The sequence below is a fragment of the Anomaloglossus baeobatrachus genome, chromosome 1 (assembly GCF_048569485.1).
Source record: "Anomaloglossus baeobatrachus isolate aAnoBae1 chromosome 1, aAnoBae1.hap1, whole genome shotgun sequence".
Taxonomy (NCBI): domain Eukaryota; kingdom Metazoa; phylum Chordata; class Amphibia; order Anura; family Aromobatidae; genus Anomaloglossus; species Anomaloglossus baeobatrachus.
Window position 1 is genome coordinate 694,165,457 of NC_134353.1, and position 17,700 is coordinate 694,183,156.

The 17,700-nt window shown below is 47.9% G+C and overlaps 1 protein-coding gene across 1 annotated transcript; it reads right to left on the bottom strand.

The window, feature by feature from the left end:
* Positions 1–157: 157 nt before the first annotated feature.
* On the bottom strand, positions 158–14,088 carry RPLP0 (ribosomal protein lateral stalk subunit P0). The gene is made up of 8 exons (XM_075320364.1): positions 14,014–14,088; positions 10,413–10,519; positions 1,621–1,796; positions 1,448–1,535; positions 1,044–1,190; positions 744–929; positions 515–655; positions 158–356 (listed from the first exon to the last, which is right to left on the bottom strand). Exons 2-8 carry the CDS (start codon positions 10,464–10,466, stop codon positions 204–206), a joined length of 945 nt encoding a protein of 314 aa, XP_075176479.1. The 5' UTR covers positions 10,467–10,519; positions 14,014–14,088; the 3' UTR covers positions 158–203.
* Positions 14,089–17,700: the final 3,612 nt, after the last annotated feature.

Consider the following 17,700-nt stretch of genomic DNA (forward strand, 5'->3'; position numbering starts at 1 on the left):
TAAGCGAGGTTCCACTGTATGTACTTTCATATACCCCCCCCCACATTGTGCCAGGTATACACGATGGAGCTTAGTATGGCAATATAATCTGTTTGATCAGTCTACTCTAGTTTCCAAGTTCAGTCTGCCACTTGAACAAGTCACAAGACACCAGTCATTGGTTGAATGGAATTTTATTGATGTAATTTGACCGATGAAATATCTTAGTCAAAGAGTCCAAATCCCATATCATCATCGGACTCCTCAGACTCATCTTTAGTCTCCTCCTTAGCAGGCGCAGCAGCAGGAGTTGAAGCCGCTTCTACAACAGGAGCAGCAACTGCAAAAGCAGATGGGTCTGCCAAGAAAGCCTTGACCTGCAAGACAGAACATACAGTAAAGACCAACGTGGTACAATACTATGAAGCAGACAGCATTTGTTACTATTTGAAGGACATCAGGCAAATAAATTCACAACATCTACAATTTTAGCTCCTCCAGTACTATGAAAGCCATCCAATAATCATTTTATTACCTTATCTGCCAATGGGAAGCTGTAGTCTGTCTCCACCGCAACAGCAAGAACCCTCTTGTATCCATTGATGACGGAATGAGGTACAGAGGCAATGGTGGGATACCCAATCTGCAGGCAAACACTAGCCACATTGCGCACACCCTAAAGAAACGATAGAGTATTGGTTGATTTTTCAAGTGACACAGCTTGTAAGCATACACGGGCAATGTAACCAGCATCAGGAACATACCTCCAAAAAGCGAGTTCTTAGGGCATCTTCTGTGATATCCAAGACTTCTGGGCTGTAGATGCTTCCATTGTCATAGACTTGTTGGATGATCAAACCAAAGGAGAATGGAGAAATGTTCAACATGTTCAGCAGGGTGGCTTCACTGGCGCCTACTTTATCTCCAGTCTTGATCAGCTGTACATCACTCTGCATAGAAAGGTTACTGCCGTCAGACAAAGCTACTCCAATATGGCCTACAGTATATACTATGCAGAGCCTTCATCTAATAAATAGACGTTTGGCCACAAGACCATCATTTACCAGAATTTCAATAGTTCCTCTGGAGATTTTAGTAGTGATTCCCAAAGCCTGGAAGAAGGAGGTCTTCTCAGGGCCCAAACCAGTATTCTGGGCAGGCACTGTGACATCGCAAGGTGCAATGGCTCCAGCACGAGCCATAGCGGGTACCTACAAAAGTTCAGTATTAGTGTAAAGTATAAAACTCCGAACATAATCAGCAGAGATCAGCATTCCCCAATAGTGTATATATAGTTTAAAGCTTTAGTCTATTTGTGACTGTCCCCATCTTTGTTTTATATCAAGCTGTAACTTGCTTGACATCAATTTATGGCAAACTTTAAAAGTAAGCAGACTAAATGGGCTAAAAAGCCCCTATCAAAGCCTGTAGATTACATTGAAGCTTATGGACCTGCTTATGGACTTACCTTGTTGGCAAGTAACATATCCCGCACTTCTGTGAGATCTTCCTTGGTGAAAACAAAACCTACATTTCCCTTGATGTGAGGCAGAAGCCTGAAAGAATATTACAAATTAATAGTTTGAAGGAGACAAACAAAAAAAAAAAAAAAAAAAAAAAAAAAAAAAGCACACAACTCACTTCTCCAGGGCAGAGTTATTTTCCAAGTGGCCACGGATAGCCTTGCGCATCATGGTGTTCTTCCCCATCAGCACAACAGCTTTCCCTCGCAGGGACATACGGATCTGTTGCATTTGCTTTGAGCCAACATTGTCCGCCCCCACGATAAAGCATTTTGGATAATCATCTAGCAGTTGCTGCAAGAATAAAAAAAAAAACAAAAAAACATCTGTATGAAATTTGTAAAACATGGGGAGAGCAGATTATTTAGGCAGGTCACAACACAACATCAGAGATCCCTTCTGGATGTCCCATTTATCGCTGGAATCACAAGGTGGATAGAGCATTGCACTATCGACAGTCAACAGAACGTCCACACACAAAGGGATAATGCGGCTCGCTCACTTCTGCATCAGGTGAGCCGGGCTCATGTCACAGCTTTAATTATTCTATTTATTCTTTGACTATCTGTTATCCTCACCAGGTTTGATATGAAGACTCTTACCTGAATGATACTATTTTCACTTTTGTATGCAGGACCATATTCAGGTTGTGCATTGTTATCTGAAAATTATAGACTGCTGCATTGTCACTTTTCTACAGATTTGCTCATTGATGTTTGTTTGTGGTTATTAATATTGTCATTAGCATGCCCCTCATGCAGCATGATGGTCCTTCTATTGTTTTTAAAGTGGTTTTAATGTTGAATGAAGGGAATTTTGTTACTTACCGTAAATTCCTTTTCTTCTAGCTCCTATTGGGAGACCCAGACGATTGGGGTGTATAGCACTGCCTCCGGAGGCCACACAAAGCAATTACACTAAAAAGTGTAAGGCCCCTCCCCTTCTGGCTATACACCCCCAGTGGGATCACTGGCTCACCAGTTTTAGTGCAAAAGCAAGAAGGAGGAAAGCCAATAACTGGTTTAAACAAATTCACTCCGAAGTAACGTCGGAGAACTGAAAAACCATTCAACATGAACAACATGTGTACCCGAAAAACCACCAAAAATCCCGAAGGACAACAGGGCGGGTGCTGGGTCTCCCAATAGGAGCTAGAAGAAAAGGAATTTACGGTAAGTAACAAAATTCCCTTCTTCGGCGCTCCATTGGGAGACCCAGACGATTGGGACGTCCAAAAGCTGTCCCTGGGTGGGTAAAGAAATACCTCATGTTAGAGCTGCAAAGACAGCCCTCCCCTACGGGGAGGCAACTGCCGCCTGCAGGACTCTTCTACCTAGGCTGGCGTCCGCCGAAGCATAGGTATGCACCTGATAATGTTTGGTGAAAGTGTGCAGACTCGACCAGGTAGCTGCCTGGCACACCTGTTGAGCCGTAGCCTGGTGTCGTAATGCCCAGGACGCACCCACGGCTCTGGTAGAATGGGCCTTCAGCCCTGATGGAACCGGAAGCCCAGCAGAACGGTAGGCTTCAAGAATTGGTTCTTTGATCCATCGAGCCAGGGTGGCTTTGGAAGCCTGCGACCCCTTGCGCTGGCCAGCGACAAGGACAAGAGTGCATCAGAGCGGCGCAGGGGCGCCGTGCGGGAAATGTAGATTCTGAGTGCTCTCACCAGATCTAACAAATGTAAATCCTTTTCATACCGGTGAACCGGATGAGGACAAAAAGAAGGTAAGGAGATATCCTGATTAATATGAAACGAGGATACTACCTTAGGGAGAAACTCCTGAATGGGGCGCAGCACTACCTTGTCCTGGTGGACCACCAGGAAGGGAGCCTTGGATGACAGCGCTGCTAGCTCAGACACTCTCCGAAGAGACGTGATCGCTACCAGAAAGGCCACTTTCCGTGATAGTCGAGAGAGTGAAACATCCGTCAGAGACTCGAAAGGCGGCTTCTGGAGAGCAACTAGTACCCTGATCAGATCCCATGGATCTAACGGCCGCTCGTACGGGGGGACGATATGACCAAACCCCCTGCAGGAACGTGCGTACCTGCGGACGTCGTGCTAGACGCTTCTGAAAAAACACCAATAGCGCCGAGACTTGCCCTTTAAGGGAGCCAAGCGACAAGCCCTTTTCCAACCCAGATTGCAGGAAGGAAAGAAAAGTAGGCAATGCCAATGGCCAGGGGGACACTCCTTGTACAGAGCACCAGTAAAAGAAAATCTTCCACTTCCGTGGTAGATCTTAGCAGACGTGGGCTTCATAGCCTGTCTCATGGTGGCAACGACCCCGTGGGATAATCCTGAGGACACTAGGATCTAGGACGCAATGGCCACACAGTAGGTTCAGGGCCGTAGAATTCAGATGGAAAAACGGCCCTTGGGACAGTAAGTCTGACCGGTCCGGTAGAGCCCACGGTTGACCGACCGTGAGATGCCTGTCGCCAGAGCTCTTTGATCGTCATGAAAACCGGGACCTTGCTGTTGTGCCGATTCGTGAAACCCGTCCGGGTGCAGAGACCATTCTCCTGCGTCCACGCCCTGGTGACTGAGGAAGTCTGCTTCCCAGTTTTCTACGCCCGGGATGTGAACTGCGGATATGGTGTATGCTCTGTCTTCCACCCCTAGCAGAATCCGGCGGACTTCCTGGGAGGCTCGCCGACTGCGTAGTCCGCCTTGGTGGTTGATGTATGCCACCGTTGTGGATTGTCCGACTGAATTCGGATCTGTTTGCCTTCCAGCCACTGCAGGAAGTCTTGCAGGGCCATATGCACTGCCCAGAGCTCCAGACAATTGATCTGAAGAGTGGACTCCTCTGAAGAGAGTCCTTGATCGTCTGAGACAGGGGGACGTTCCTGTGTAGGGACATCGACTTCCCCTCCCATTAGCGAAGAATGTTCTATTGAAGTGGACGCAGATGAAACTGCGTGAAAGGGACTGCCTCTGGATGAGGTGTCTCCTTGAAGGAGAGACTGCACCCCCGTCTGTAGTGACTGCTGTTTGTCCAGTGGAAGCTTCACCATCGCTGAGAGAGTGTGAAACCCCAAGCTAAGATATGCCAGCGATTGGGTTTAACTTTGAAAAGTTGAGGACCCACCCGAAACTCTGGGAAGTCTCCAGCGCCATGTTCAGGCTGTGTTGGCATGCCTCTTAAAAGAGTGCCTTGACAAGTAGATGGTCTAAGTAAGGGATCACAGGGTGACCCTGAGAGTGCGGGAGTGGTCCCACTGCTGCCATGAACTTGGTGAAAACCCGTGGGGCTGTCGCCAGACCGAAGGGTAGGGCTACGAACCGAAGATGCTCGTCTTCAATAACGAATCGTAGCAAACGCCGGTGCTCTGGAGCAATCGGCACGTGGAGATAAGCATCCTGATGTCTATTGATGCTAGGAAATCTCCTTAAGACATTGAGGCAATGACGGAGCGGAGGGATTCCATCCGGAACCGCCTGGTTTTCACGTGCTTGTTGAGCAGTTTAAGGTCCAGAACGGAACGGAAGGAGTCGTCCTATTTTGTCACCCCGACCAGATCGGAGTAAAAAGTGTCTCTTGTTCCTGAGGAGGAACCGGGATTACGACTCCTACTGCCTGCAGAAGAGCCTCGGCTCGGCCGGTGAGGAAGTTTTTGCGACAAACTGTCTCTCACCCACCGGCCACTGACCTGTGGCAGTTAAATGTCGCTAAAGCGGGGAAGTCTGCCACCGACCGCGGACGCGGAGAGAGAGGGGCTGAAAGTCATGAGGAAACCGCCTTGGTAGCGGTTCCTCCGGCTGCCTTCTCCGGGCGTGATTGAGCCCGCCAGGAACCTGCGCCCCTCTGAGCCTTTTGAGTCCTGTTGGACGAGGGCAATTGGGACGTGCCCGAGCCTGGGAAGGACCGAAACCTCGACTGTCCCTTCTCCTGATGGGTCTTGTTTGATAGCTGGGGTAAGGAAGAATCCGTACCCTTGGACAGTTGAATGATTTAATCCAACCGCTCACGAAACAGTCTGTCACCAGATAAAGGCAATCTGGTTAAGCACTTTTGTGGAAGCAGCATCTGCTCCAATCCCTTAACACTAGGAGCGTAACAACACGGAGTTGGCGGACGCCACTGACGTACGGCTCGTAGAGTCCAGGACAGCATAAACAGCCTGAGTCGCAATGCCGACATTGCGAGGTGAAGGACGCTACTGCGGCCAAGATGTACATGTGACCGCGTCCCTCTGCGCAATACTAGCTGAAATAGCTTGTAGTGCCTCTATGGCTGCGAATGCCGGGGCAACCGACCCGCCGATAGGGCTATCTGTCTGTCAATGGCATCTTTAAGTGAAGTCCCATCTTCCACTGCAACTATAGATCTAGCCGCAAGCCTGGAGATTGGGGGAACCACCCATGGAGCGCTTGAGCACGTCAGGGGGGAAGAGACAACGCGTATCTTCAATACGGTTGGAGAAACGCTTATCGGGATAAGCGTGGTGTTCCTGGACTGCTTCTCTGGAGTCAGAGTGACCAGAAAAGTACTCAATATACGCTTGAGATACCGAAATAGGGATTTCTTCTGCTGTGAAGCTGACCCCTCCACTGGAGGAGTTGAGGGAGAAATACCCAACCTTCCATTGATGGACGCTATAAGATTATTCACTATAGCGTCACCATCCGGTGTATCCGGATTGAGAGCGGTCTCAGGATCAGAGTCCTGAACAGCTACGTCTGCCTCATCATACAGAGATTACTGTGATGAAGTCGAGGGCCGTTCTTAGGGAGCTCGCTTAGGCCGTCTGGGACTGTCGTCCGTGTCAGAGCCTGCACCCTGGGATGCATGGGACCCTCCTGGAGCCATGATTTGTTTCGAAATCAGGGTGGCCAGGGGCATTGAATCAACATTGCCCAAGGTCTGTCTGGACTGCAAAGTCTGTAAGATGTTAGTCATAGCCACAGACAATATATCAGCGGAAACTGCAACTCCGTCCCTGTCCCTGGACAGGGATCACCGGTGGTTCTTTTGGCCACCTGTAGCAGAGACCCCGTTGAGTAATTGCACACACTGGGGGTCCTGGAACAGTCGCATGCAGTACAAGCAGCATAGAAAGCCTGTGCCTTGGCACCCATGCTTTTTTTTTTTTTTTTTTTTTGCTGTTGCTGTCTAGCCATCTAGGAGCATTAGCCAAGAATAGCGACCGTACAGTGCAATGTATAGCATACAAGCATGAAGTACAATAAACACTTCAGCACATGCAGTAAAAGGAGCATAGAAAGCCTGTGCCTTGGCACCTTTGCTTTTCTGCTGCCGTTGTCTAGTTATTCAGGAGCATTAGCCAGGAAAAGCGACATACAGTGAATGTATAGCATACAAGCATGAAAATAACCACTGCAGCACATGCAATCCAAGCAGCATTGAAAGCTTGTGCCTTAGCACCCTTGCTTTTCTGCTGCTGTTGTCTAGTCATCAAGGAGCATTAGCCAAGAATAGCGACATGCAGTGAATGTACAAGCATGAAAATAAACTCTGCAGTACATGCAATCCAAGCAGCATTGAAAGCTTGTGCCTTAGCACCATTGCTGTTTGCTGCCGCTGTCTAGCCATTTAGGCGGGTAGACAGCCAAGAATAGCCCTTACAGTGCAATGTAAAGCATACAAGCATAAAGGACACATGACACTGCAGCACATGCAAGACAAGCAGCATATAGAGTCTGTGCTTTAGCACCCCTGATCTTTTGCTGCTGTTTCTAGGTCTGCATCCTGAATAGCGACCGTACAAAAGTACAACAGGACACTTCGGCATTAGTGGGTCAGCACTTTAGTTGCCGCTTACCGCCCGCACAAAAGCGGGTGTGTGGCGCCGGAATCCTGTGCTGGTAGCTCAGTGTCTCCGTTTTCCCGCTCTGCGTGCCGGAATGGCTGCCGGCGTCCAGAGGAGAGGGGCGGGCCGAGGGCGTGCCCGAGACAAGAACGGGAACCCGGCGCCCACTGTGTCTAGTAAAGGGGGCTGGAGAATGCAAATAAGGCTCCAGCCCTCGGCGCTGCTATAGAACAGCGTCTCTCCCTTTCCCTGAGTGACAGGGAGGGGGCGGGAACGAAGCGGCGCTAGGCCGCAAAAGCCGGGGACTAAAGTTAGAAGCGCCGCCGCCGTAAAAGCGCGGTCGGCGCGTCCCCGGCGCACTACAAGTCGCAGCTGCGCCGCCGCTCCAGGGGCGGTCGGCGCGGCGGTCCCCACACGTAAAGTCCCCCAGTAATCTGCAGGGGCTTTGCCCAGCGCACAGCGCTACAGTCCCCGGCGCACTAGCACACCCAGCAAGCCTGGTGTGTGCGTGGCCTGCCATACGGGGACACAGAGTACCTGAAAGTTGCAGGGCCTTGTCCCTGAACGGCACTCCCGCTCCACATCCAGCAGGTTCTATGGGTCTGTGGATGGAGCCCGGCCTCAGGGCTTGGTGGCCGGAAAGATCCCACTTCCTCAGAGCCCCTCAGGGGGATGGGGAAGGAAAACAGCATGTGGGCTCCAGCCTCCGTACCAGCAATAGGTACCTCAACCTTACAAACCGCAAGTGGGGTGAGAAGGGAGCATGCTGGGGGCCCTAGTATGGGCCCTCTTTTCTTCCATCCGATATAGTCAGCAGCTACTGCTGACTAAACAGTGGAGCTTATGCATGGATGTGTGCCTCCTTCGCACAAAGCTTGAAAACTGGTGAGCCAGTGATCCCACTGGGGGTGTATAGCCAGAAGGGGAGGGGCCTTACACTTTTTAGTGTAATTGCTTTGTGTGGCCTCCGGAGGCAGTGCTATACACCCCAATCGTCTGGGTCTCCCAATGGAGCGCCGAAGAAAAATAAAATTTGTATTACTATATCCTTAGTAGGTCAAGTGCTACCTTGTGCCTACGCTTTCTTCTCCATTTACTGTTCCTTGCTGCTTGGTAGGCATTGTGCACCCTCACTTTATTTAGGTTTACTGATTGTTTATATATTTGCTATGCATTCCTGCCTTGCCCATACATCTTTAATTAGCTCTGTATAAAGAAATCAAACAAGTATCACCCAGATAAAATCAACACAAATATTGTAAGCACCCCTTTAAAAATAATTAATGAGTATCAGAATTATCTGGAGTTTCACTTAAAGGGGCTGGAAAAGATGGCTGCTAAGGACATGTCTGCAGGATAGGTGTCAAATCTTGATCTTGGGCCATTGCATTTAAAGGGGTTGTCTCCTCACAATCTTTTAGAATACAGGTGAAATAGAAATAATTAGCTTGTTAGACTACTTCAATATTAAAAGGGTTGTCCAGACCAAATGTTATTTATCAGCTATCCTTGAGATGGGTAATCAGAATCAGAACAGCAGGGGTCCAGCACACTATTCTTCTAAGGGTACCGTCTCACTAAACGACGTACCAGCGATTCCGACCACGATATGACCTGGTCAGGATCGCTGGTGCGTCGCTACATGGTCGTTGGTGAGCTGTCAATCAGGCAGATCTAACCAGCGACTTGTGGAAACGATGCTGTGCTTGGTAACCAAGGTAAATATCGGGTAACTAAGCAAAATGCTTTGATTACCCGATATTTACCCTGGTTACCAGCACACACCGCTTAGCGCTGGCTCCCTGCACTCGTAGCCAGGGTACACATCGGGTTACTAAGCAAAGCATAGTTACCCGATGTGTACTCTGGCTACGTGTGCAATGAGCCAGCACTGGCAGCGGCGTACGCTGGTAACCAAGGTAAATATTGGGTAACCAAGGAAAGCGCTTCGCTTAGTTACCCGATGTGTACCTTGGTTACCAGCGTCCGCAGTAGCTGGCTCCCTGCTCATTCAGATCGTTGCTCTCTCGCTGTCAAACACAGCGATGTGTGCTTCACAGCGGGAGATCAACCAGCACTGTAACGATAAGCGATTTCACAGCAGGGGCCAGGTCGCTGCTTAGTGTCACACACAGCGAGATCGCCGATGAGGTCACTGGTACGTCACAAAACCTGTGACTCAGCAGTGATCTCGCTATGTGAGAAGTACCCCTAAGGCAGGAGTCACATTTGCGAGAGACTTGCGCGAGTCTTTCAGTGCATCACTCGGCATGGCCGCACTCTCCGGACAGGAGTGTCTCAGCTGCATAGAAATACATACAGCAGACCCGCTCCTGTCAGGAAAGTGTGTGGCCATGCCGGGTGATGTGATACGAGACTCGCGTGAGTCTCTCGCAAGTGTGACTCCGGCCTAAACAGGAGCAGAGTTGTTCAGTACTTTAGATCCAGCCAGCTAAGAAAACAGTTGACGGATGGAGGTGTGGGGGTGATCGGCCCACGAAAGGACAGGTCATCTGCATCATTATCTTAGACAACCCCTTTACAGCATATGGAGATCCAAAATAGGTGTATATAAAATTATATTGCTGAGTAATCCAAAACTCAGGTCCCCAGAGGCAGTTTCATTCAATGCTCCTCTAGAACAACAGTTTTCTCTCTTAAGTGTGTATAGAGAAAAAACAGTCAGTCAAGGGCAGAGGGTTTGTGAAGCCGCCTTTTCAACTTGTCATTCTCACTTCAAATTTACCAACCAGTGTTTAAAGTTTCCCACTACTGGATGATCCCTTTGCAAAAGTTAAAGTATCCATAAATAGGAAAATCCCATATACTTAACTACGCTTCCAGATCGACAATGCCATGAGACCTCCAAGAGACTGCTCAGACATGGTAGGAGCAGTGCTGGTCCGGTACTTAAAGACTTTTTTTTTTTTTTTTTGAAAACCCATTTAAATTATATTCTCTCCAAATCACTGTATGTGAATCATACATGGCTACAATAATGGAACTGACTTAAGTTAAGTTTGGGGAGTATGCGCCAGATGACAGATTGCCTTTTACCTATATTATGTCTGGTTATTGATAACCCAAAAAAGCAGCAGATAATACATATATTTATAAATAATAACTTACGATGATTTTCAAGAAATAGTTGGACTTCCACGTAGACCTGTCTTCCCTGGGCATCTTGTTAGTGCTTCCAAGGATTGCCACAAAAAGGGTTTAAAGACCTGATGATCCTGTGAAAGCAAGAGGATAATTTAGCGAGATTTAGACAGGTTTGCTAAAATATGAGCAATTGGCAAGAGTGTCCACGGTCCTTAAAGATCTGCAATCTGCTGTAAATTATAAACGTCCATACAGTGACTGTATGAAAGACTGGAAAACTGGATGGCATCTGCAAATCGCTGTATGACCTTATGTGTCACCTTCAGGATCAAACAGCAGCAACTTGTAGAAAATGTAAAACCAATTGGTGGAAACGTTCTAACTCATGAAACCCTGGCTTGGTCCACACATACATAATGGCGCCCATCATAAATGAAAACCCAGATGCAGTGCTAGCTCTAGCAAAACCTATTGTGGGCTTATGGATCCTCTATTGACTCATTCTGTTTGATGTATGAACAGGACACAAGTGATCCAGTGTATCAAGAGTACAGGCAGAAGGAAAAAAAGTGCTATTGACTTAGGCTGCTATCACACCTCCGGTTTTAGCAGTGCAGCTAAATCCGGTTCTAAAACCTATGCAACGGATGCGGCGAAAAAAAACGCATCCTTTGCATAAGTTTTTACATGCAGTCCGTCCGGTTTTTGCCGGTTGCGGCCTGCTACTGAGCATGCACAGTGCAAAAAACGCATGCGGCGGCCAGATGCGTTTTTTGCCGCATCGCGCCACATCCATAGGCATGCATTGGAAAAAGCGCCGCATCGGCCGGATGAGTTTTTTTTTGCCGGACAAAAAAACGTGTCAGGCAACGTTCCATTCAGCCGCTGCATGGGCTAAATATGCCGTATCCGGCAAAAAAACGGACCGAACGCAAGACCATGAGGCACAATCCGGCACTAATGAAAGTCTATGCGGAAAAAACGCAACCGGCGGCAAAATAAAATTTAAAAAAATGGTTGCGTTTTTTTCTGCAAAGAGCCAGATTGTGCCGCACAGCAAAAAACGGATGTGTGAAAGCAGCCTAAGGGGACCAACTTTTTCATTTTAAAGTCCTGCATGACACGCTTTTTCTTCCGCTCTAAAAAGTGACACTACGGAACTAACATATGCCATAATAATGAGCAGGCCAGTCTGTTTCCATTTGTTTCTATGCAGTATCCAGCAGAAAGTGTGAACAATGTCCATTTGGGGCATGTCCAGCTCACAGTGCTGCTGTGGGGCCTGAATGGACCCCTTGGGTCATCTGCAGGACAACAAGGAGCAGTGATCAAATACTGACCCCGTGTTGTGTTGTATTACATCAGACACGATAATATCCGATGCTGCAGGAAGAGAATTATATGCAGAAACAAACATTGGCTGAAGAATTAATTGGGGGCTCCTTTTTGGGGACATTTCTCTTTACTTAATGCATGTATTTGGGGGTAAAAATGTTAGCACAGTTTGGCTGTGGTCGGGGGGGGGGGGTTGTCAGATTAGCTGAGAGCTCAGAAAGCAGATAAAAGAGTAAATATGTTATCAAACAGATGGTGAGCTGAATGACAAACACTTTTTAAAATGAGAAGTCCCCTTGTAAAATACAAACAACAGGTACTCACCCCCCTGTGCCATTGCAGGAATGATGACACCAGCGCAGCAGTGACACTTATTTATTTTACTCATATTATTCTACAGCACTTTACAGACGTGATCATTGGGGCTCACAATCTAAATTCCCTATTAGTATGTCTTAAGTATGGGAGGAAATGAGTGTACCTGGACAAAACCCACACAAACTCCTTGCACATGTTGTCCTTAGTGGGACTTGAAGCACTGAGCTACAGTGTTATGCCTTGTGAGTGCAACCCAGCAAAGTCTACTGGGCTGGTGCACCCTCACTTCCTTTGGACAAGTGACAGCGCAGCAGCCCAATAACTGCCACTGATTGGCTGCAGCACTCAAGTCATAGTTATGTCACATGACTTGGTGTCTGCTGATTGGCTGCAACACTCATGATATAACAGCCACGCAAACCCTGTATCCACTGATTGGCTGCAGCACTCAAGGCATAACTACTGCAGGCGACCCAGTATCCTCTGATTGGCTGCAGCCCTCACAAATAATCAAAACTATGCCACGTGACTCCATTATTGCTGGAACAGCACCGGAGAAGAGGATCTTAGTTTTAAAGGGAACCTGTTATCAGAAATTTAGCTGTAAACCTAAAAGTTTCCCCCTCTGCAGCTCCTGGGCTGCATTCTAGCAAGCTTCCTCTAGTTTTTGTAGCCCATTTTATACCAAAATACATACTTTATAAAGTATTACCTTTTTGTATGCAAATTTTGAAAATATCCATGGGGGCGGGCTGCCTGTTGTCTGTTACTGTCCCTCCTGCAGATTTACGCCGCCCCCGAACGCTGTATTTCAAACCTCAGGACGCCGCCGCCCCTGGGCGCCCGAGTTCCCGCACATGCGCTGTGTGACTGTAGTGGTACTGTGTACTGTGTGACCGCTGGTGACGTGTGCGCAGGCACGAGGTTATGGGCGGCGCTGTGAGTGTCATCAGCAAGTGCCGCCCATAACCTCGTGACTGCACTTTCCCCTCTTCCTTCAGTGTTCTGCACAAGCGCTCGCTGGCCAGATTACCGACGTCACCTCCTTCCCATCTTACCCTGCGGCAGGTAATAGATGGGAGGAGCGGAGCAGGCGGAGGGGACGTCTGCTCATTTGGCCAGCGCTGGCACAGAACGCTGGAGGCACTGGGGGAAGCGCGTCCACGAGAGTATGGGCAAGCACTTGGATGCAATCACAGCACCGCCCATAATCTCGTTCCTGTGACACGTCACCAGCGATCCTGGCGTGGGCGGCACCTCGGGTGCAGTGGGTGGCGTCCTGATGTATGAAATGGAGCAATGGGGGACAGCAACGGACACCAGAGAGCCCACCCCTATGGATAATTCACAAGATTTTCATACCAAAAAGGTACAACTTTATAAAGGTATTTAATTTGGTTTAAAAGGGGGCACAAAAAGTACAGGAACCTTGCTAAAATGCAGCCCACGAGCTGCAGAGGGGGAAACGTTTAGGTTTAAAGCTAAATTTCTGATGGCAGGTTCCCTTTAACTAAAAAGGGGACTTATAAATTAATAAAGGGGTTTTCCAGGTCGTGGCCATCACCTTTCGCTGATTCTGCAGAGGGCTATAAACAGCGCACACAATCAGAGGTAAAGGTTTAGTGAAACCCATTTGCAAAAGTTTATTTTTTGCCCCAATTCCATGCATGTGACTTTATAGCACTATATCCCCCCCCCGTGCGGACAACCCGTGAGCCCCGCCACAGACGACACGTCCCGGTCACACTGGCTATGGGCACAGGACACGTGGTACATGACTACTCCATACATAACTCAAGGACCGGGCCGCGACTCACGTAGGAGCCATAATGGCCGCCATCGGCGTTTATCAGCGCGGGGGCTCAGGCTTATATGGGGGGGCCTTGGCTCTAGTGCCCGCAGTGTACGGACAATAAATGTAGGGCCCCTAATCGGTACAGCCGCCCGGCCGATACATACAGGCCGCACATACCTCACGCGAGGGCTTCGGGAAGTAAAAGGGAGCGTGCGCCGAGATCAGCGCTTTTATATTAACCACCACCGACCAATCAGCAAGTTAGAAATTCACAACTGCGATGCTGATTGGATATGACGTTTTCTTGCTGCGCTTCTTACTGGACATGAATGTAATCAGTATTAGAAGAGACAAGAGCAATAATGGCGACTCCATGTAATAAACGGAGCCCTCTAGTGGCGCGGAAGTAAAAGGACAGGTCAGTCATAGTGCATAAGAATGGCGTTACTGTGAGCAAAGTAATGAGAGGGTGGGAGAAAGATCCCCTCAGCGGCAGCTGCAGGGTATACGGTCATTCAGCGCCATTCTATACATGCACTATACTGGGCAACTTTCTGAAGAACAGGGAAATTCTAAGTGGAAGAACAAAGTGGAGCTCCCCTCAAAGTTCTGAGGGTGTTTGCCTCACCCATATAGACAAAGTTTAATTGTATAGAATTTAAATAAAAAAAGTAAAATATATCTTTGTACCGTGTTAGCCAGTAGAGATAAAAAAAATTGTTTAAAAGAACAGAGAGTCCTCAGTGGTTGATACCTTTTAATGGCTAACTGAAAAGATGGTAATAATTGCAAGCTTTCGAGACTACTCAGGTCTCTTCATCAGGCATGGTATAACACAAAATCTGAAGAGTCACGTATTTATACACAACAGGACTTAGAATATCTAAGTCCTGTTGTGTATAAATACGTGACTCTTCAGATTTTGTGTTATACCATGCCTGATGAAGAGACCTGAGTAGTCTCGAAAGCTTGCAATTATTACCATCTTTTCAGTTAGCCATTAAAAGGTATCAACCACTGAGGACTCTCTGTTCTTTTAAACAATTTTTTTTAATAAAAAAAGTAACATTCTCACCAGCAGACCCCAAAATTCATATTACAGACGAGCACCTCTCCAAATCCAGGCCCCACAAGCACTTACCTTCTGTCCCAGCGCCCGCTCTGCTGCGGGACATCGCCCAGAGAATACTGATGTCATACTATAATATGGTGTATGGAGTTGGGGCAATTGTATCCCAGTGTCACACATCCATATATCAAGGGCCAAGTACGGCCTGTGGAGGACGAATCTACCACGGGTCTTCTGAACTCGACAGCCACATATGATTATGTGGGGGTCAGGAGACCCACAGTCACTCCTCAGACCCTGCTACATGGATGTGTGAAACAAACCTGTAAGGGAAAATAAAAATGAAACTATGAAATGAAATATACTCAGAAGTGTGACTGCAGGGAGAAAATGGAGTTATGTTTTCCCTGCAGCTGCTCTCTACCAATCATCAGGGCCATGCCATGAGTGGTGTAATCACACCTGCCAGTCCCTAATTGACATTCTGCTCTGCAATATAAGTGCATGTCATGTGTGCTGTAATAGTGATTATGGGTGGTCTGTAGTTAGGCTCACCTGTTATTGGCCTCCTTAAGTTGATTAGGTTTTAACTTCTTCCTCTCCAGATCGCTCAGCTTTGAAAGAACATAGAATACATTCTCACAATCAGGGTAGGATTCCACTTGCAAGAGACTCGAGCGTCTCTCGCATCGCATCGCATCGCATCTCCTGGGATGGACTACCTCTTTTCCGACAGGAGCAGGTCAGGTACATCTATTTCTATGCAGCTGAGACACTCCTGTTGGGAAAGAGGCAGGCCGTCCCAGGATATGCAATGCGAGATTTGCTTGAGTCTCTCGCAAGTAGAATCCTACCCTCAGGGATAGGGTACGCTCACACGAGCGTTGAAATCGGACGAAATCTGACCAATGTTAGTCAATGAGGGAGAGCAGTTGGTCAGCTTTTCTCGCGTCCAGATTCTGGATGCGAGAAAAGTAGCATCATGCTGCGATTTTCTGCAAGAGCCGTATTTCTCGCACCCATTAAAGTGAATGGGTTCGAGAGATACATCGAACTAAACTCGGATGTTTTCCCAGTGCAGTGCGATATATGCACAGGCTGATAATGGAGGAGATGGAGGGATTAACCCCTCCCTCTCCTCCGCAGCGCCCGCCCTCAGCTTCACAGCTGTAGGATCGGGTCACAGTCGCATGACACCTGGCTCATGCTTGCAGCAGAGCCTGAGCTGGGGGTCATTAGCATATTGCATCAGATGCCATATGTTCGTGTGAGTCCAGCCTTATGCGGGTGTCACACGAGACGATCTATTGTGCGATATGTCGTCGGTGTCACGGTTTTCGTGACGCACATCGGCATAGTTTGCAACGTCGTTTCGTGTGACACCTCAGAGCAACTCTGAACGTTCGCAAATCGGTAACAAATTGTGTATCGTTGACACGTCGCTCATTTTTAAAAAGTCGTTTAATTTTCTTTGCGCCGGTTGTTCATCGTACCCAGGGCAGCACACATCGCTCCGTGACACCCCGGGAACGATGAACACAGCTTACCTGCGTCCCGCGGCTCCCGCCGGCTATGCGGAAAGAAGGAGGTGGGCGGGATGTTTACGTCCCGCTCATTTCCGCACCTCCGATTCTATTGGCCAACGGCTGTGTGACATCGCTGTGACGCCGAACGTCCCACCCCCTTCAGGAAGTGGATGTTCGCCGCCCACAGCGACGTCGCTCAGCAGGTAAGTACGTGTTATGACGGTTTAACGACTTTGTGCGCCACAGGCAACTAATTGCCTGTGACGCACAAACAACGGGGGCGGGTACGATCGCTCGTGCGATCGCACGATAGATCATATCGTGTGACGCCTGCATTAGGCTGGAGTCACACTTACGAAAGACTGGCGCAAGTCTCACATAACATCACCCGCACGGCTGCACAGTCTGCTGACAGGGGCGTCTCAACTGCATAGAAATACATGCAACCGACTCACTCCTGTCAGGAGAGTGTGCGGCCATGCCGGGTGATGTTATGTGAGACTTGCGCAAGTGTGAATCCGGCCTTACTCATGTTTTTGAAGCTGCAAAATCATTGTCAAGTCCAAAATGCAGCGTTTTGCAGTACAAGCAGAGAGGATTTGATAAATAGAAAACTCATGTTTACTGTGCTTCTTTTTGACGCCACGTAAACTGACCTGCGGTGCATTTTTCAAGCCACAGTATGGCAATTTCTCTTGCGGGAATGCCAGATTCTCCCCATAGACTTGCATTACACGCAGAAAATATGATGGCAAGACACATATACGTTTTTGAAGCGTTTATATAGCGGAAACGCATCAAAAACGCATAATCTGCACCTAATGAGGTCAGTACTGGGAAGTTTAAAAAACTAAACCGCTTTTATTTAAAAGATGACACACCAGAGACTAAAAAATACAGCTTCAAAAACGCAATGAAAGAAACGCACATAAACTAAGCAGTGGAAATAGTTGGAGAACACAGCCATATGGAATACAAAACTATGCTAAGTAGTATCTTCCGTGGCAATTGTGATGATGGGGGATAAGATCTACATCCATCTTTAGCGATGGTTATTGAAGTATTTTGCACATATATTTATTGTTTTTGGCTAAACATGACTCTATATGTATGCTATCATCCTGTGGCATTTATTTTTCCTGTCCATATTTTATGGATAATGTTAGATGTACAATTGATGTGATATCCTCCTAAATGTATGATACATTTATAGGTGTGTATCTGTGTTCCCTTTGCTTCTTTCATGGATCACATGTTTATAATCATATG

What these genes read in the sequence shown, in the direction of transcription:
- RPLP0 (XM_075320364.1), bottom strand. Translation starts at nt 10,466, where the DNA reads ATGCCCAGGGAAGACAGGTCTACGTGGAAGTCCAACTATTTCTTGAAA. An exon ending in TAAGAACTCGCTTTTTGGAG is followed by an intron (nt 656 to 743) that starts GTATGTTCCTGA and finishes TCGTTTCTTTAG; the next exon opens with GGTGTGCGCAATGTGGCTAG. An exon ending in GCTTCCCATTGGCAGATAAG is followed by an intron (nt 357 to 514) that starts GTAATAAAATGA and finishes TCTGTCTTGCAG; the next exon opens with GTCAAGGCTTTCTTGGCAGA.